Genomic DNA, 22,524 nt, shown 5'->3' on the forward strand with positions numbered 1-22,524 from the left:
GTAACCACTAATATACGTCTATAAAACAATTGTCTCATTAGCAAAAATAATTTATAAGAGAGATCGTGGCTTTTGATTTTCAATATAATTTTCATTCTTTTTCAAACTTATTATTCTCTCATTTTATATTTAAAATAATTGAATTACGTTAATGGTTAATAAAAATAATTTGATAAAATCACTATTCTTTTTTATTTAATATATTTTTTCATTTTTGTGAAATAACATAATGTGATAATCATTTTAAGACAGAGAATGACTATAAAAAAATAAACCATTAATATTCCTAACTAAAAAAATAAACAATTATATATATGTTGTTATATGGCCATAGGTGAAAGTATATTGGGAAATAAAAAAACAAAGTTTTACAAAAATGAAAGAGTAATTTAACATGAAACTAATTAAATTCACTAAATACTAGCGTATAACAATTATGAACCATAATTTTTATTTTAAATATTCCTCTTCAATTATTTTCTTTTTCTCTTTTTTGTTTCTTGTTTATTGGTGTTTTTTTTTTCATCTCAATGGTGGTTACTATTATATAAAAAATTAAAAAAAATATTAAAAGGACATTTTTGTTAGAAAAATAAGCCACACTAAAATTTATGATCTTTGTTATTTGTATTACTCTAAAATGAATTATAATGAAAAAAAATAACTGAAACATTGATGTCTTTTATGTAATCTGACACATCAACTTTTCAACTATATTTTTATTTATCATTTTGGAGAGAGGACATAGGTGTATAGAATAGATATAAAACAAAACTGATCTCAATGTTTGGTAATTTTCTTTGGCTATAATTTGTCTTTTGAATGTTCCAAATAACAGGTGTAGTGGCAAAGCTAATTTGTCTCATATGCATACACACAAAGAGTGGTAACAATTTGACTGACTCTGTTATTTTCCTTGACCTCTTCTATATATACTTATAATATAAACATCACAAACACAACCCATTACACTTCCTTGGATCTCTTTCCATACCCTTTACACCTTTTCTCAATTTTTGCTTTTAGTGTTATTCAAGGTTTGTTATTTTCTTTCTTTCCAATTCATATAGTTAATTATCATAACTTTTGTATTGGGTTCATGTATCACAAGTTGTTATATTTTCTTAATTTACTATCATGGGTAGAAAATATTTTTCAATTTTATTTTGTTGGGTATTTATTTTTATTGATTAATTAATCATTATGCCAATTTTTGCAATTCCTTTGATCTTGCAATAATAAAAATGGCATTTTTTAGATCAAATAATAACAAAGTTTGATTAGATGATGAGCAAAAAGTCATTGACTTTTGAGGTAGCACTATAGATTCATATTTGCAAAAAATGGTTTATGTCTTTTAAAAACACTTTTTGTATCATGTTTTTAAAGATGACTGATGAGAACAATGAAGAAACTCAAGAAAGTCGTCCAACTCCACGGTTGAATGAAAGGATTCTTTCATCTTTGTCAAGGAGATCAGTTGCTGCACACCCTTGGCATGATCTTGAAATTGGTATTGCTGTTTTAACACATTTTTTAGCTTGTCCTATTTTGCTTATTTTGTACATTGACATTTAATTTTACACTATATAGAATTCACTAATGATCTTAATTTTCATGTGCAGGACCTGGAGCACCCCATATTTTCAATTGTGTAAGTCCACACCTAAATTTGAAAATTTTACTAATCACTATGTCATTCTAACTAATATTGGATTGAAAAATGTCCATGATGTAGACAAAAATTATATTTAAATCTAGTTTAGATAAACAACTTAGTTAAGCACTTATAGCACAAATGCTAATCATAATTCTGTCTATCTGCAGGTTGTGGAGATCACTAAGGGAAGTAAGGTCAAATATGAACTTGACAAAAAGACTGGAATGATTAAGGTATGTACCTGCAGCCTGCATTTTGACATCGAAATCGACTTCTGCTTTTCGTTAATCTTATAGCATTCGATTCGTCTTACCTCTAAACATTTCGTAGGTTGATCGAATTCTGTATTCGTCAGTTGTTTATCCTCATAACTATGGTTTTATCCCTCGGACTCTATGTGAAGACAATGATCCAATTGATGTCTTGGTTCTCATGCAGGTAAATTGTTGCCTTGTTACATTCTATCAGCTTACACAAGAATCATTAATTACTAATTAACTTATATCAATACAATACTAACATTAAATGATGCTTCAGCTACATTAAGTTACATAGTGATCCTTGATAGTACAAAATATATTAATGGCAAATGTGGTCGACGTAATTGTAGTCATGGTACAATTGCTACGACCTATGAAACCTTGATATCACAATTCTAATTGCAGTTGCAGACAACAATTTCGAACTATTATATTTTTTGATTAGTTATTTTTTTGCCAACTATGTTTGAGTTTATATATCAAGAATTTTATGTGACAGGAGCCTGTTCTTCCTGGTTGTTTCCTGCGAGCCAGGGCCATCGGACTAATGCCGATGATTGATCAGGTATTTCGTTGTCGGCTTTTTAGCCAGTAAAGCAATTACCATTTTTTCTATCCACTTTACATAACAAACAAAGTTTATCCTTTTCATACAGGGTGAGAAGGATGATAAAATCATTGCGGTATGCGCGGATGATCCGGAGTATAAGCACTATAGTGACTTTAAAGAACTTCAACCTCATCGCCTAATGGAGATTCGTCGCTTCTTTGAAGATTGTATCCTTTTTAATCTTAAATTCAACAAAATATCTTTTATTAGACAACACTTTTACTTGTTAAAAAACGTTGTTTAAACATATAACAGCGTTAAAATAGACTGTTTTTAAGCGTTGTTATAGATTAAAAAAAAGCGTTGCCTTTTTTCTTTTTTGGCAATACTATTAGTTTAAGAGAACATATTTTGTTTTTATTTTTAGAAAATTTTCATCTTATATTATACTTTTAGTCTTATATAAGAAAATACAAATAGAAAATGTTTTCTCAAATTGAACTTGCATTAATTATCTTTAAGCTCTTGAAATTTTTGTGTTTCTTAACATATTGTTTAGATAAGAAGAATGAGAACAAAGAGGTAGCAGTTAATGAATTTTTGCCACCAGCCACTGCTGTTGAAGCCATCCAACACTCAATGTTAGTATACATAGAGAAACTAATTTATTTCATTTTTGTTTCTTGTATCAAATTAAAAGTTACTTTTATAGAAATAATTTGTGATTTATGGACAAAAAGGTAATATACACCATTAAGAATTGTGTTTTGTCTTGTTGATAAAATTAACTACTCTAACATGCTTATGTGATATGTAACTCAAATATGGCACAATCTACAATGTGCATAATTTTCGACTCATAATTTGATTTTCTATGGTTTGACTTTATGATATATTATTTTTGATTTGGTGCAGGGATCTTTATGCGGAGTATATTCTGCACACCTTGAGGCGATAGACAATAATACTTTTCATGAACTTGAATAAGCTGCAACACTCTAGACAATTTTTGAATATATTTTGATGAAAAATTATTGTATTTTTTTTTTGTATTGAATTGGATTAATATACCATTTTTTTTTTTTAAGTTGAGAACAAGCATCAAGTTTGATATATATATTTAATGTAAAATCTTATTGATTGAATTATTTTTTCCTTATAATCCTGATTAGTTAGCTTAGTGTGTCCTAAATTTTACTTAAAATCAATGTAACCCTTTCAAATATTTAAGCAACTTGTCGGCTTAAATCCCAAATTCTGGTCTGCACTAGCCTTTTTCTTCGATTGGGCCTAAAAAAAATAATGGGCCTAAAAAAATAATGGGCCTAAAAGAAAAATACAAATAGAGTAGTAGGTATATATTCAATGAGTCTAAAGACGAAAAATTAAGAGACCTCTTCTCACTCCCTATGTTTATAAAATATTACATATGTTTCAAAAGTATATTTTACAACAGAAAAAAAAAACTGTTTTGTTTTTGTTAAATGTACTTCCAGACATCGTAAAAATTGTGTTTTATCCAGACATGTACTTTCGAAGTGTCTTTGGAGGGTAACAAAAGAAAGTCTCAATATTAGGGATATCCAACAATGGACATCTACTTTATAGAAGATATTCTTTTTAATTAAGTGATTAAATTCAAAGGGTTAATGAACTTAAATTAAAAATAAATTATTCGAAAGAATTTGAGTTTGAATCTTAATTCAAAGAATAATTTTTAGTCCGACTTTATTTACCTTCTAACTAAATTCTGAATTAGAAGAGACTATTTCTCTTAAAAACTTAAGATTTAAAAAAAAAAAACTTCTTTACTCCAAAAAAATCACCTTATATAAAAAATTAAAGAAACAAAAACATAACTTTTTTTTTCACAAATAACTTTAGGTGCGTATATTATACAATAGAATGCATATATTATTAGATATGTTATATTTAAATAAAATTATTTTATATTAACATTAAATTACAAATCTTCAATGTGCCACATCATATTTGATGAGTTTTAAATAAAAGAAGCTGTATAATTTATTTTGTTATGTTGATGAATTATAATTAGTTTTCAGTATAAAAGAGTTCTACCATGAAGATGTATCTCTCAATTTCTCTAGAACTAGAATGTAACACTTGTTTTTTTGCCGCAATAAAATGAAACACTATATAGTCTGCACATAATTAAAATCCTGTCATAACAGTACACACTTGCACACACAATTCTATTTCAGTTAAAACTATTTCATTTATTTATATTTATTTGGATTAAACTATATAATCTGAAATAGATTCAAATTTTCTACCTATGTAGTTATTGTTTTTGATGAGATCTACCTATGCAAAATTGAATGACAAATTCAATGTTACATTCATGACTTACCTTATATTTGTCCCCATGACTTACATTATATTTGCCCCCCCTCCCCATACATACATCAATATATTAAATTTATTAATTTGATAAAGACAGTACCTTACATAAGAATGAACAGGAATCAATTAAATTCACCAGAAACCTAGAAACAATAAATTTTTCTGTAAGTGTCTAAAAAATAATAATAATTATAAGTGTATGTTCAATATTACAATAGAATCACATAACAACTATAATTTTATAAACATTATATGTTATAATTTTTTAAAATTACATAATTTACCATAATTTTAATAAATTCACCGCAATATAAACTATACATTAAAAATTTACCAAGATAAATAAGGAAGCAATGTGGAAGATGGAATTGAATTCATGCATATGGTGCTACAGAAACCAGCCGCTAAATGAGGGACCCCTTGGTTCTTTGTTTTTATTTGCAAAGGTACTTTGCGTCAAGGAACTAAACAACTTCAATTTAATTATTTGCCATTGGAAAGATTCCAATACCAATCTTTGAGAATGTGAATACAAATTCACATGCAAATGTCAAGGAGGTCCAAAAAGTTTGTTTTGATGGAGGAAAAAAGGAAAGAGAGATAGTGATAGATAATAAAAGAAAGAAAAAAATTAAAGTATATATTATAGTGATATGGTAGTGAGTGATGGAATTTTAACACATTCTATTCTAGCAATTTCTAGTGTTCGAGTAAGATCAAATTATCTAAATTTTATACAAATTTAAAATATATCTTAATTAAATGTTGACCAAAAATATCTAAATAAGATGGTTGAAAATTTGATGACTATCCAAATTGATGGTAAAGACATAATTGATTATTGATAGAGAGAGATGAAAAGCATAATTTTCAAATGTCATGTGAATCACGCATTGAGATTTGATGGCATAAATTCGGAATAAAATTTTAGATCATCAGGTGGTCGGCGTTCAATGTACAAATCATCCTCCCTGGCCCCTCTGCCCTGCCTTGCACACATCAAGCAGAGTCACACTTTTCTTACCTAAATTTGCATGCCTTCTAAATGCATGCTTCAATTTCATTCACACCTTAGCAAATCAATGTTGGAGATGTCTTCTCAAAATCATATAAAAACTTATTCTATTCCTAACTTTTACCCACATCTACTTGGACAAGAATTCTTTGCTGTCGGCATTTCCCAAGTTAATATTAAGACCGTTAATTGTGATTAAACGGTCTAAATATAAACTCGTATTTTTAATTATTAAATGAAAAAAATATTTTAACTCGTCTAATCTTCTTTAAATGGTCCATCGATCCTGATTACATGAATTTAAATTTCATAACTACATAGAATCTAAATTCACTTCCACTCTTTGTTTTCTTTTTATCTTTATTTTACCTTTTTTCATGGAATTAAATCCACTATACACAAGGTAATGAATCTAGATTTAAATTTATGTTGAAAGAGATAGTCATATTTAGCAATAATGTGTTTCGAACAGAATTACGTTATATAAAAAACAACTATAAATTTTTTTTTAAAAAAAAAATCCACCGCACACAACACAATCCTTTTTATGAGGAATTTGTGCTTGGTCGGTGACACAAACATTCCACTTCAATGTTTTTTACTTCACTTTTATCCGTATGTTTTTTGTCACACTACAAGTCTACAACAATCATATTCTTCCCTCAAATTATGCGGATATAGTGATCAATTATAGCCATTGATGTGGATGTATATTGGCATATGAGATTTGAGCAAAAGTATTGCTGATTAGAATTTTCATATGGGAATATTGCTTCGAAAATCAACGCCTTTCCATTTTCATGACAAATCAAAATGTAACTACACCATAAAGTAAGGGAATATGATCATGGAGCAATGCTCTTGTGGTCACATAACTTTGACTTTATGTGGAATTTATTCGATAATGATAAAGTAAAATTATTTAAGTTTGTATGACTGATTTTTTAAAAGGTACATTATTTTATATGATATCTTAGTTTTTTTTAGTTAAAAGAAAACACCAAGGGTATCATTAGCGCTATCATTCTCAATTAAGTTGGCACAACTAGCTTTGACAATTTTCAACAACATCAAATATTTATAATATAAATGAAATAAAAGATACAAAGTGAGATAGGGAGAGGGACAATCAAACTCATGCCCTTCAAAAGAATCTATAGCTAAGAAGGAGAATCTTATTCCTAAAAATATGTTAGTACAAGAATTTGAGTTGAAAATATTAAAATTGACCAATAAGTCAACACAAGAATTTATCTCCCTAAACATATGTTAAATGTGAAACTTCATTTGAGAGGTAAGATATACGGTCTTTTTTTTTATTATCTATTTTGAAGTCTCAAAGGAGTAAATTGAGGGTTAAAAAGAAAGCAGCAAAAATTTATTCAAAATCGTACTCTAAACAAAGAGGTTGCTAATCTTTCTCAAAAGTTACCACAATTGCCAAAATAGACCTTATAAACTCCACAAATAAAATATTGTGAATACCTAAAGGTATTGTAAAACATCCAAGAGAATCGACACTATGATCCTTGAAAACACCACCGCAAACAGAAGGCTTAAAGATACCTTTAACAACTCTATTTGTATTACATTTAATCATGTAGTAAGGATGGGTGTCATAGTGTTAGGTTGGATATTTATTTTGCAAAAATATTTTGATTTTGTTTTTAAATTTACTAGTATGTAGCAAATACCAAACACAAAATAAATATAAGTTTACATGAGTTTTTGTTAAAATATTGATGATTTAATTTCAATTGTAAATAATTAATTTGTTGGCAAGTAATTCTTACAAAGATTATGAAAAATAATATATATTTGCAAATTTTTTATATATTATGTACATAGTGTGAAAAATGTAATAATGCCATAATATCTTAAAATAGATTTAGATAAAAAAATCGAAAACACAATATGTTAGAGTATATATATATACAAAATTTAAATTAGATCAATACAATTAAATAATTTTATTATATATACCAAAAAAGTGATGTGACCGTAAATTATAAAATAATGTTTTTACCAACCATAGTAGAATTTTACCTTTTTAAGTCGGTCAAATGTCCGAGTTAACAGCAAACAACTTAAAAAATAAGTTATTTTTTAACTCATTTCATTAACCGACTTAACATAGCTTCGTAATGTTAAGTCAATTCAGTTTAACCGACTTAAACATTATAAATTCAGTTCAACAAATCATCTTTTTAAGTCAGATATATTTTGATCAACTGACTTAATAGATAGAGTTAAAATAGTTATTTTTTAAAATAAATTTCTCGTTTTGTTTTTATGCTCCTGATCCATATATATATATACAATATTTCATATTAAATTTGAAATAAGAGTTTTGTTATTGTGACCACAGTTTTATATAACCATTTAATAAAACTTTCCTTCATCTTTTAGATCGATTGTTAATACAACCGTATTAGATGTGTTTTATTTATTCACAAAATTGACACCGCATTATTCTGTTTTTACATATATATATATATATATATATATATATATATATATATATAGGCAACTGACTTTAAACATATTTCCGCCTTATTTATTAAATCTGATAGTACGTAAACGACTTAACTGACGTATTCAAAACTCAATTTTGTAATTAAATAATAATAATAATAATAATAATAATAATAATAATAATAATAATAAAATTCTTTAGATTTAATTAAATAAGTTAGTCAAATAGATTTAAGAAGTTTTTTCAATAATGATACGGAGTTTGATTTATTTTTTGTTTAAATAGATTCTTCTTAAAAGCTGATCGGTTATATAAGTTTTTACTCTTTATAGAATATTATTATTTTGTTTTTAGTTTTTATGAAAAGTTTCGTTAATTTATAGTCAATTAAAAATATTTCTTTTTTATTTTTTGTCTCTGATTTTTAATCAATTATTGAAAATCTTTTGAATTTTTTTATGATTTTATGAAGTAATGTTTAGGATATATTTAACAACTTCCGTGTAAATATTTAGAATTTTTTAATAAATGATATTTGTGCTTAAAAATTCATATTTATTTAACTATTTGTTAAAAACAAAAAAAATGTAAGGAAATTTTCATACAATGTCCTAAATATTATTGTAAAAAATCATTCAAAAGATATACAATAGTTAGTATAAAATCAGAGATAAAAAATGAAAATGAAAATTTTTAAAGGACTATAAATTTATAAATTTTTTAATAAAATTAAAAATAAAATAATAAAATTTTATAAAAATTAAAAATTTATTTAAATATAAAAAAAAATATGATTTGACATAAATATACCGTAAGATTATAGATCTTCTTTAAAAACAAATTAAACTATAGAAACTTGTCTCCGAACTATTTCCACTTTTAAATAGATTTTAGATATCTCATAGTTAAATTGGTTAGAAGTAAATCAACTGAAATTTTTTCACATTTTGTTTTGAAAGAACTTCCAGACTAATTTTTGTGCCAGCCAGGGTACAAGGGATCAAGAGAGTGACTGGTATAGCTGTACACAATGTGTACCAAAAGTAATGTATCATATGTATGAACATTATACCATGAAGCATATTGATGAGAAAACTAATTAATATTAATTAGATGCATAGTTACAAAAAATAAATCAAAGTGACATAACAACACTACAACAATCATTCTTAATATCTTTGAAGAATTAGCTCACTGGTTTAAATTTGAACACAAAAGGAACATTAAGAAGAAAAAAAAATTAAAGATTCAATTTTTATGCGACTACAATTTTCTTCTACTATATTAATTAATGAATAACTAATATTTGTTGATAAAAAAAAAGTCATCAATTACAGCTTGGCAGATATATCCATGAATCTCTCATAATAATTATACTCACAATTTTGCAGTGGAAAGCAACAAAAGCAAGAAACACAAAAGCAACACATGCATACATGAATAAATGAAAGAAGAAGAAGCTATAGCTAGTAAATAAATTAAGAAGCATGTATAGCATCTAGCTAGTGGCCTAATTAAATTCACTATTGAGGCCACAAAAATTGAAATTGAAAGTTATAATTAGAAAGCGACACAACATCATGGATAAATTAGCCAACGGTTTTCTCAGAGTGTATAGCTACAATATATAGTGTGGGGCTAGCTAGCTAGTTTTTTTCATCATATTTTCATGGAAAGATAGAAAGAGATGAATGTAAGAAGAAAAGGGTGTTTTTTTTTGTTGAAGAAACTGTTAATTTACATATGCTTCTACAGCTACCTTACCTAGTTACCTAGTTTTGCATGGTTTTCCAGTTTCCACCATACTGTGCCCCTTACATTTAGTTATATATACATTTCAAATGGAATTATTGGGTAACCTCGCCACAACTAAATAAATTTCCTTTTTCAAGAAATCTAGTTGAAATATTTTTTAATTTATTGACATTAATTACATTTGTGGTCCCAACTAATTGTGGTCTCCCTTTATACCTTATGGTGGTCAGATGAGGTAGAAATTTTTTAGATCATTAGTGATGGACATATAGATCCATTAGTTTGTGTCCTATGAACTAGCCCATACGGGATTATTTTTGTCCTTAGTGCATGTTTGGTTATCTTATCCTCTCATGTACAACTCTTTATCCTATTTTTATAGTTTTTGTAATTCACTGTGATTTTTGGTTATTTTACCTTGAGAAAGAAAAAAAAAATTAATGTGATAAATATGATATTCTATCTCCAGTTTTATCTATAAAAGTAAATAACAACAAAAACATTAAAATTAATGTTCTTATAAATAATTTTAATTAACTTTTTAATTATCTTTACATATATATAAAATTGAGATACATTAAATATTCATTAATAGTATTAAAAAGACAAACATCTTAAATAAAAAATATAAAAGTAATATAAATATTAAATATATTTTAAAAGTCATAACTTTTTCTTATACATAAGACAACAACAAAATCTATAAATATTTTCTTATATATAAAACTGAAAAGAGTGTTAGTAATATGATAGAAAAAGAGATAGAGAAAAAAAATAAAATACTGGATGGATATTTGAAAATTTGAACGTCCACCTATCATTACTCTTTAAAAATATGGATATAAAAAATGTACTTTATAGAGAAAAAAAACTAACAAATATATGACATTATATAAATTTTATCCTTTATTTAAATTATTTTATATATAAATTTATCATACATTACTTAATCAAATAACTATTTTTTTTACTGAAACTAATATTTTTTTAATACATATATAAATATTAAGAGATTCATGTTTACCTTTTCTTTTTAATTTTATCCTACGTTTAGACTATATTATTTATAGTCTTATCCTTCTTCAATCAATCAACTATTTAATTTTCCATAATTTTTTATTGAGAAAAGATAATAAACAGCCATATCACATGCTAGTAATATTATTAATATTAATACCCAATCCGTCCCATTATGAGGGTCATATTGAGTTATTACACACAATTTATAAATAAAAGAATAAATAATAATTTTACTAAACTAATTTTTAACTTTTGAAGTATTACTTTGTATTGTTGTAAATGCATAGTAGAAAACAATTATTTGGAATAACGCTCATAATATTAATTAATTAAATAGTAAATTAAAAACAATTAATTTAAATGAAAAAAAATGAAAATGACATCTATTTTACTTGTAAATGGGAAACTTAATTATAATGAAATAAAGGGAATAATAATAATAATAATAATAATAATAATAATAATAATAATAATAATAATAATAAATTTATGAGTAAGTTTAATTATCATATATTAATGGTTTAAAAATTTACATTATCAATTTATTATTAATTTATAACTATTTATAGACATAATTAAAAAACAATTATAATTAAAAAAATTATATTATTAAATTATCTGGTATATAAAAAATTATTTATATTAATCATATATATATATATATATATATGTATATATAAATTAACTCCTAAATCTATTTCATACGAATATATCTTTCTCAAAATATCATTTGCATATGTTTCGGAGCAGATTACTATCACAAAGTGGTATAAATCCAAAATAGAAAAATGTTAGGTAATGGAATTAGAATTTCTTTATTACATAGCCTGAAAAGCAAAGGCCTAGCTAGTAGTAGTAGAATTATGTGGGAATATCAAACCCGTTGATTCAATCACAAAAAATACCACCACCACTAAACAACAGGGCATAGAAGAAATAATTAATTAAGATCAAGAACATGTTCTATATTGTCATTATTATGGCTGACATCCATTTCATGTACAATCAACTTTTCCAAAATATTTCAAAAGGTTTATTTTATTTGTGGTCACCAATAATAATAATAATATAAGTGGTCCGCTGAAAATCAATTATTAAAAAAATATTAATCAAAAACAACGATCTTCTATAATTGAAAAATATTTTTTTAATATTAATTTTATAAAAATAAATCAAATATTTGTTTACTTAAACTAATTTTATCAAACTAATATGAATTAATTTATCATCTTAATTATATATAAAAAAATAATTTTTAATTTATACTTTCGTCCTCAAATATTATTAAAATTTTAAATAATTTTAAAAATCAATCTATGACGGGACAAACGTGGTGGTCCAAGCTTAGAATTTATTCAATAAGAGAACTTAGTGTACACTTATAACTTTTTTATAAGCCCACCCTACTAATGAATGAGTAAGGCCGAAAGAGAAGGGGAGGCCACCTCATAAAGCTGTTAAAGAAAGAGAGAGAGAGAGAGAGAGAGAGAGATGAGAGAGAGAGATTAGGACTGTATATATGGAATGAATTGTACAGTTGGGGAGGGGGTGTAGGTAGGACTATGTATATAGAAGGAGGTGGTCCTAAACTACAAATGCTAAATGCATGTAGCTCATGCTATAGCTATATTTGAGAAGACAACAGTTTTAACCGTACCCTTAATTATTGTCCTCCATACTAGTCTTACACAACTCTCGTCTCTTGTGGAAGCATTTATTACATGATTCGGTGTTCTAATACATCTTACAAATTCATCTATTCCACACTTTTTTTAAATTACTTTCAACACTAATATCTTAACTTAATTCACATTTGTTTCAAGGATTGACATTTTTTTCAAACAAATGTTTTAACATACTAATTAATTAATGATTAAGTGAACTTATTATCTATTACTTGTCTTGTGTCTTACTATGTTGATTCATGTATACCACTTCTCTAACATGATTTTTATCTATACTAAATAAATTATAATGGTAGATTCTTAGCTAAGATACATTTATTTACAAGGAATTTTATGGGGGTATGAATAATATTTACATAGAATAACTAAAATGGTTCTAGGTGAAATACCATTATATCAAATTTTTACGTGGTAATCACATTCATTTTTTTTTCAATTTGAAATACCTATCAAATTTAATTCATAAATATTAATAGTATAAAGATTTTTTAAACTTTCAACAAATCATAATTATTAAATGATTTAAACAATATATTGATAGTAATCAAACAAATAAACATTTGTAATACGATTATAATGTGAAAAAATTATATCACTGATGTATAAAAGTTAAACTCTAGAATTAAAAGTAAAATGTACAAATCAACTAAACTACTAATTTTAAAGACGAAAAAAATCTATCGAATTTTGTCACTAAATTCATGACGAGGTTTAAAAATGAACTCCTTTCTTTTTTTTTTTTTTATTAAATTTTCTTTACAAATTTAATTTTTATTTATTGGTTCATCAATCTTATTCAAATAAATAATCTAAGATTAAATATAAATATGTGATTAGAAGATACATACAATATAAAATGAATTTAATTAATATATATATACCATCTATGTAAAAAAGAAGTACGCAGTACTTTAGATATATATGTTTTCATTTATTCCACGAAAAATATACAATTTATCAAATTCATTAAATAATGTAACAACACATCCAAAAATGTGTAAAAACTAGTTATAGGATTTAATTAGAATGTAAAAAACTAGTTATAGGGTTTAATTAGTAAGTAATGACAATGTAAAAATATATACAGGCAATGAATCATATTTATCATATAAATATTTGTGTTATATTTTAGAAAATAATATCACAATTTAATACGGATGTGTTTAATATAGACTTCTCAAGAAAATAATCAAAGTAATTATTGACTTTACTATTTTTAATAAAAATAAATAAATTTTATAAAAAATAAAAAATGAGAACAAAAAGAATACTTTTTTAAAATTTACTAAAAACTGTGAGCTCCACCTTTTGATCCGAATTATATAAGACAACCCCATATAAGGTATGTAACTTAATGTAATAATATTTTGAAAACAACTTAACATTGTTAAAACGCTTTTTTTTGAAACAATTATTCGTATTATATATACAAATACAAGTTTTAATATATATAAAACAGTGGAGGATCCAAAAATATCGTTTATTAGGAACACAAAAATGTATAATATTTTTTATAAAAGAAAAATATTGAATAAATATCCAAACCGTTCTTAAACATGAAGAGTTATTTGACCTTAAAAATTAAAAAAATGATAGTTTATAATATTATAAGTTTTTATAATAAAGTGAGTGAAAATAATTTATAATATTTTTACATAAAAAATATTCGATCCTCTAATGTCAAAGAAAAAAAGATAAGTGCAAAAAGATATTAGAGAAAAATATAATGAAAGTATAGATGAAAGAAAATTAAAAAAATAGTGGTGGATGCAACATCCATTGATGACCTTTGTTGGGGACATATATGATGGTCACGAACACCTCAATTTTAATAACAATGATTTTTTAATAAAATTAACTTATAAAATATTTATAAAAACACTAATTAAAAAAAAATACACTACATCTTTTAACTTAACTTTTGATCTAAATGTTTTTAGTTTCGTTTAAAAATCTAAAAAACAAACAAATGATATGATAAATTCAAAAAAAATTACATTAAATCAATAAAATTGATTTTTTTGTCTATGTTTTAGTTCAATTTAAATTGAACTAAATAAACTCAATATATGTTGATTTGAATATGCTTTCACTTCATTTAAAATTAATCATTAATATCTGAATAAGATCATTAAACTATATCAGTGTTGTATTAAAGAATTTTTTAATTATTTATATATTATTTTTCTCATTTTAGTTTAAAAAATATTTACGTAATTATTTTAATAGTATAAAAAATCTAGTGTTTGAAAAAGAAAATTTTATATTATTAAAATAAGTATTTAATTTCTATTAATATTAACTTGATTGAACATAATTAAATCACCATGCTATTCATCAGTTTGAGTTTTATTTTGTGAGAAAAATGATAGAAACTCATCCAAAATAATTAACTTTTTGGTTTAGATTTTTTTATTTGTAAACTTCTAAACCAAATCAACATGATATATCCTTAATTTTGTCTCTCCTAAATATATACAACTTTTCAATTCAATTCATCATCTTTTTGCAGTTGTGTTTGCAAAAAACTGTATGATTACATCATAAATTTACAATTTAAAATTTTAATATATAATAAAATATTATATTTAATTTATCAATTAAAATTTTAAAAATTAAACACCTCCAAAATATTTATTCATTCTCAACCATCACAACATCTATTTTTGTTATATAAATAAAATATTTGAAAATATATTAAACTAAAAAAGTGTCTTACAAGTTAAAAACAGAATACAAACAAATAGCTTACAATGGAGTATATAGTAGTATTATTATTATACATGATAAAAGTATATAGTAAGTGACTTTATTGATTGAAATTGAGATATGAATGAAAGAAAGGGTCCCCAATTGATATTAATTTATTTGCTGATGTGGGGTTTAACTCTAGAAATAGGCTTTAAATTTGTGTTTGGTAGCTAAAAAAAGAAGGCTAAGGACGGCGGCACCACCTTCCTCTCAATTGCTCTCTCTACTCTCTAGACCCTTTAACATGGAATCTAGCTTTCCCTTTGCACTTTTTTTCTTTCTATTTGTCTTCAACTCATATCTTATATCATATCATATGTGACATTTCCTCGTAAGTTCTAGGTAACTGTTACTTGCCAACTTTTTTCAGTTTAATGCCAGCAACTAAAATAAAATATACTACTAGATTACTATTATTAATTAATATGCAAAACTAGTACGGTCACAAATTAACTTATTCTTTTGAGTATGAAATATAATTTCCTTTTTTAGTGATTTTCTATTTCACATTCAATGGATTTCAGATAATAACTTGGTAAATTTTAATTTCAATCGCTTTCTAATGCATTTATATGTCCACTTCTCTAACAACTAAAACAAACATACAAACATAAATGAAATCAATCTTTGTGTTGCTCTTTTTGTAGAGTTATCATGTTCTTTTAAATTATGCAGTTGATATAATTCATTTTTGGAAACAAATATGATATTTTGGTTTTTGTTGGATATTTTTTTTAGAGTTTATTCATTCGGGTTAATAATACAAAAAAGTTAATTAATTAATAAATATCAATATTTTTTAATTAAATATTTTTACTCGAGTTCGAATTCAAAATCTTCAATTTATTATGTAAATTTCAAGTATTATTTATCATTTCGTCTATCGACAAAAAGAAATATACAAAAAAAAAAAACTTCCACAATTTTGTATGTGCTACTTTTACTTTTTTTTTCAACCACAATTCAATTTATGCAATTGAAAAAACAGAACAATTTTAATTTTAAATTTATCTAAAATAATTATTTATATTGTATATTATAATTGGTAATCTACACATAAAACATAAAATCTAAGTTTTTGCTTTAAATTAATGTACATTTTCAACTTTAAAAAAAATAATAATAATGGATTACTACATACATTTTATATTTTGTGTATGTTTCATATAACCATGTGATATTATTAATATTATTATTATTATCCTTATTACGTTTATATATAAAAGTTGTTGTTAATTTTAAGCAACACTTTTCCTCCAAAAACATGATTAATTTAATAACCAAATTTTTATTATAAAAAAAACCTTAACATATAAAAGTTATAGTCGATTTTAAGCAAAATTCCTTTTTCAAAAGCATGGTAAACTTAGTTAATTATTTTTATTACGAAACAATAAAAATCTATAAAATTTTATAATAGATGATATTATAAATTTATAATTGAAATTAATCTATTACAATTGTCTTCACGGCACGTCTCACGGGTCAAATATCTAATTATTATTATGTGTAATGTTTGATTCAATATTAAAGTGCGTTAAAATTCTACATATATGAAAGCTACCATGCATATAATCAATTAGTATAATAAACTACGGGTCTTCCCAAGCCCTTATTTGATCCCTTTTTTTTCCTCTGTTTCTAACTAAGTATGATAATGTTAATCTTTTTGTTTTTCTACCTCATTGATCCAAATGTTGAATTTATGGTGATTGGAGGCTATGTAAAACCAATCAAAATAGGCACATAGATCATATCAGAACCACATGTTAAATACTACCTTTCATAAATATGGTCATCAATTACTATAGTAGCATTTTCAATTAATGGTAGTCTCTAGTAATAAAATGCATTGCTACTAATTAATTGTTTATTTACTTTTACAACAATGCAATGCTAATGTTAAATATGGCACCTCTTTGTTGGATGAGGGAAAATTAACTGATAATAGATGAGTTTATAACAAGTAAGTTAATATATTGAATTAATTTTTTTTAGTAAAATTAGATGTTGAACTAATTGATAAATATAAAATGACATAAAACATATTTAATATAAGTACCATCAAACAAATACAATCTACTTTCCCATTCTTGGTCTTTGATTTCTTTAGTTCTTCTGAGATGGTTCTGACTATAAGCTATATAAAAAGGTGAACCCCCATTGTTATTGGATTCATAATTATTTGAATTAATCTTATTTAGTTGTTTATTACCTGTCTGAATAATGTTTTTTGTGGCATGATCACCCATTGAATGATTTATGATTCATAATTTGAAGTGGAAGTATATTTTTTTAATGCTTGAGGTTATGAATTATTGAACCTTTAGTCTAGGTATAGTGATTGATGCATGAATCCATAGCATAATTCATATACTTAATCTTGATTTAGATCACCTAAGGAACTACAAATATTCAATTACGAATGAAGAGACTTTTTCCTGAAGAATTAGGATTCGATTCATAACAATATTCCATAGCAAATTATAACACAAACTTACTAATCAGTTCCAGTTACTAGCTAGAGGTTTAATTCAATTGATATATGTTACTAATTGTATTTATTATTTAAAATCTCAATTTTTATATTTTCAATATAATTTTCTTTCAACAACTAACTAAATTTAAAATCTCAACTTTTATATTTACAATATAATTTACTTTCAACAACTAAATCAAATACTTTTCTCGTTCAATTGAGTAGTCAAGTTAAAGAATTTATAATTAAACCACAATCTTTGTGTTCGACATTTAAGACACTTGTCTAGATCGTAACAAGTTTCTTCACCAATTTTATTTTTAACTTCGTTTCTCAATATTTGAAGAGATATTATCATACTTAAAGGTGGGAATATAGGTCAGACCAGACTTTGAAAGGTCTGAGCCTTGCTTATGATTAATTTTTTAGGCTTAAGCTTGGCCTACGGTCTAATATAGGTTTTTTTTCGGCATGACCTCTTTAAAAGTCTGGTCTAGCATGGAAGCCTATTTAAAAGTCTTATTCATATTAAAATATTTACGTTTAATTGCAGTTTTGGTCCCCCTATTTTAGCTGAATCGCGAAAGTAGTCCCCCCATTTTGTTTCTCCCTAGTTTTGGTCCTCCAAACAGAATTTTAGTCCAAAACTTGATGAAATTTCATCTTTTAAAGCCGTACTACACCATTTAAAATCATAGATTCTAGGTACAATTGTTGCAAATAAGATCTTGAGGCATGTTGTGACAAATAAATGCAAAAAGAAAATGAAATTTCATCAAATTTTGGACCAAAATTCTGTTTGAGAGACCAAAACTGAGGAGAAACAAAATGGGAGGACTACTTTTGCGAATCAACTAAAATAGGGGGACCAAAACGGCAATTAAGCCAAACATTTAAATGTTATACTCATACCACATGATGTTCTCCACATACCAATATGAACGTCCATATCTATATATATTAAACAAAAAATAATTTTTCTAACAAAATAATTTTAAAAAAAAATCTGAAACAAACATCCTTTTAACCCTAAATCATAATTCTTATTTTCTAAGAATAGATTCTTTTTTTCTGAAACAAACGCACCAATTATTACCTCTCAAACAAATATAAAACGACTACTGAGTTATTGACTAATTGAATGACTACCGAATATGGAATGACTACTGAGTGATTGTCTAATTGATAGAATTTAAAATAGGAAATAATATTATTAATATAATAATAAAAAATAACATTAATAAATAATTAAATATATATAGGCCGGCCTGTCAGGCCTAATAGGCTTCTTTATAAGCCTGAGCCTGACCTATTTAAATAAATAGGCTTTAAAAATAGCCTGAGTAGTTTTGGTCCTCCAAACAGAATTTTAGTCCAAAACTTGATGAAATTTCATCTTTTAAAGCCGTACTACACCATTTAAAATCATAGATTCTAGGTACAATTGTTGCAAATAAGATCTTGAGGCATGTTGTGACAAATAAATGCAAAAAGAAAATGAAATTTCATCAAATTTTGGACCAAAATTCTGTTTGAGAGACCAAAACTGAGGAGAAACAAAATGGGAGGACTACTTTTGCGAATCAACTAAAATAGGGGGACCAAAACGGCAATTAAGCCAAACATTTAAATGTTATACTCATACCACATGATGTTCTCCACATACCAATATGAACGTCCATATCTATATATATTAAACAAAAAATAATTTTTCTAACAAAATAATTTTAAAAAAAAATCTGAAACAAACATCCTTTTAACCCTAAATCATAATTCTTATTTTCTAAGAATAGATTCTTTTTTTCTGAAACAAACGCACCAATTATTACCTCTCAAACAAATATAAAACGACTACTGAGTTATTGACTAATTGAATGACTACCGAATATGGAATGACTACTGAGTGATTGTCTAATTGATAGAATTTAAAATAGGAAATAATATTATTAATATAATAATAAAAAATAACATTAATAAATAATTAAATATATATAGGTTGGTCTTTCAGGCCTAATAAGCTTTTTTATAAACCTGGACCTGACCTATTTAAATAAATAGACTTTAAAAATAGCATGAGCACAACCTTTTTATTAAATAGGCTAGGCCAGACCATAAGTAGGCCAAACCATAGGCCCTGACGGACAGTCTAGCCTATTCCCATCCCTAATCATACTACATCGGAAAGTATTGAAGCCGAACATCAATATTCTCTTAATATTTGAAGTATTAATAGTTACAAATTGACTCTCTAGCCGATTTTAAGAAGGAAAAGTATTAAAGTTACCCTATAAACATACTATGAGGCGAGAGGATCTTGGATACTTTACTCCTTTTCTTTGGGTTAACTCTTTAGTCCATTCACGAAGGGGAAGTATATCCAACTATATGAAGTAACAATGTTAATTATAAAGGAAGGGGATTTTGAATTATAATTTCCCTTTTTAAAAAATTCCTGTTAAATCTGAAATATTTAACTCAAGATTGATATTGGTTATAAATAAAGAACGTTTTTTATTAGTGAAAACAAACAATATTAACCTATCTATATAAAAACTGATTAGAAGATAAAAGGTAAATAGAGATAAGGGAAGAGATATCACACATAGATATTTCCTAGTTCACCCAACACGGGTTATGTCAAGTTTTCACAATTGTAAGATTTTCCACTAAGTGCTCAAAGCAAGATCATTCTTGATTTTCACACAGTTTTAACAGACCAATCTTGATCTGTTACAAAGTGCTCTCTTTATACCTAGAAAGGATTTCCACAAGTTACCTTACACTTTTTCAGAAAAGATTTTTACAAATTACCTTTTAAACATAAAAGAATTTTTATAAACTACTCAAACTATGTCAACAATATAATATTGAGTTTACAAAGTGATGATTTTTAGATTGTTAGAATCTGAGTATGTTCAACTTTGAGAATAGATTCTAAATTTTAGAACTCAGTGGAAACTGATTCTAATATCAAACTAAGAGCAAGCAGTACTGAAACTTAAAAATGATTGAGAAGCTCAAGAGGATTCGAGTATGATTGAATGAGTGATGTATTGTTTTGCACTTGAAGCTCTGATCTGTTCTTCATCTTGAATCATTATTTATAGGCTTTAAAAAGGATTATGACAACTCATTTGGTCGTTGGAAATTGTCCAACTGTCATGAGTAAGTGAGTGGATAAGATCATTAAGCAAGAATGTTCATGCTGAAAGCAAGAAAGTTCTTGTGAACCAAGAAAGATATTCGATTTTGCCTTAAGATGAACTGACTTTTAATCATATCTTAATAGTTGACTGAAGTGATCTCATGCTTTGAATCACATGTGCAACTCTATTTAAAATTATAATAGAAGTGTCCTTTCTAGCCTGTCAACCTTGAACTTCAAACTTGGTTAACTTGGAGAATTATTTTGCTTTATGAATTTGTGAAGCATAGTCTATTGCGTTCGAATCTTGGAGTGATTCTTGCATTGGATTGATCCTAGTATATTTCTGGTGAAATTCTGGAATGGATTGCAATTCCTAGATCTAATCTTTTCTTTAAGAATCTGATCATTCTTGTTAATTTACAAATGTGGAGAACGTCCTTCATTTTTCAGAAACCTGTTAAGAACGTTTTTTATTTCTCTGAATTAGCTTTCTTTATTTTAATATGATCTGCTTTGTAATGCTTGTACCTATCTTTGATTAACACACTCAAATACACATGTTAAATACCATATCACTTAGAATCATAATTAGAAGTCTTAATTAACATTTGTTTAATTATCATCAAAAAATTAACAATTGGTTTTATGGCCAAAGGAGTAGGGGTAAGAGCCCTAACTTGCTCTAGGGAATAGAGTAAACTCTCTCACCCTTGCTATGTGGATGCCAAACTTGTTTGGTTTTTTTGGAAGCCCATCTCCAAGCCAATTTTTTTATTCAAGCAATGACTTTAGTCCATTGTTTATGCAGGTTGATTTTGTGTAGACATCGATCCTTTGAGTGTTGGTCTTCTTCATCTTCTTGACTAGATGGAAGGATTCATGTTTCAACTGCTCTATCTCTTTTCAAATTCTATCTTGTTCATATTTGAAAAGGATCACTAGATCTTTAATAGCCTTTTGCCTTTGGTGGCTTCCTTGTGTTTTCCGCTTCAAGAGTTAGGTATGTTTCTTTAAGAGAAATCTTCTTTTGAGAAATATTTGTTGTAAGGTTTCAAGGTTGTAGTCGATTATGGGATTGATGAGTTATTGACGTATCTTCATAATCCTTCATCTTGTAGAGACCTGGAGTTGAAGTAAAATACACTAAGTATATAATACTAAGTGATCAACTATATAAAAGAGGTGTTAATTGCATGCTCTTCATGTGTGTCAACAAAAAGGAAACCATTAAGGTTATGTGAGAGGTCCATTAAGGTATATGTCTTCACATCAGGTTGGATTATTTATGAAATGAATAATATTCTAGCATGACTATTACTAGCCAAATATCACAGTCAATTGATTTTCATATAAGAAAGAGT

At 25.9% G+C, this 22,524-nt stretch overlaps 1 protein-coding gene across 1 annotated transcript; it reads left to right on the forward strand.

Annotated features, from left to right (window-relative positions):
• The first annotated feature begins 878 nt into the window (after window positions 1–878).
• On the forward strand, window positions 879–3,615 carry LOC101504117 (soluble inorganic pyrophosphatase 1). Its single transcript, XM_004510556.4, has 9 exons — window positions 879–1,037; window positions 1,390–1,513; window positions 1,626–1,654; window positions 1,828–1,893; window positions 1,991–2,098; window positions 2,420–2,485; window positions 2,577–2,697; window positions 3,030–3,111; window positions 3,386–3,615. The coding sequence occupies exons 2-9, from the start codon at window positions 1,390–1,392 to the stop codon at window positions 3,426–3,428; spliced, it is 639 nt and encodes a 212-aa protein (XP_004510613.1). The 5' UTR covers window positions 879–1,037; the 3' UTR covers window positions 3,429–3,615.
• The last annotated feature ends 18,909 nt before the right edge of the window (window positions 3,616–22,524 follow it).

Source organism: Cicer arietinum, chromosome 7 (genome assembly GCF_000331145.2).
Source record: "Cicer arietinum cultivar CDC Frontier isolate Library 1 chromosome 7, Cicar.CDCFrontier_v2.0, whole genome shotgun sequence".
Taxonomy (NCBI): domain Eukaryota; kingdom Viridiplantae; phylum Streptophyta; class Magnoliopsida; order Fabales; family Fabaceae; genus Cicer; species Cicer arietinum.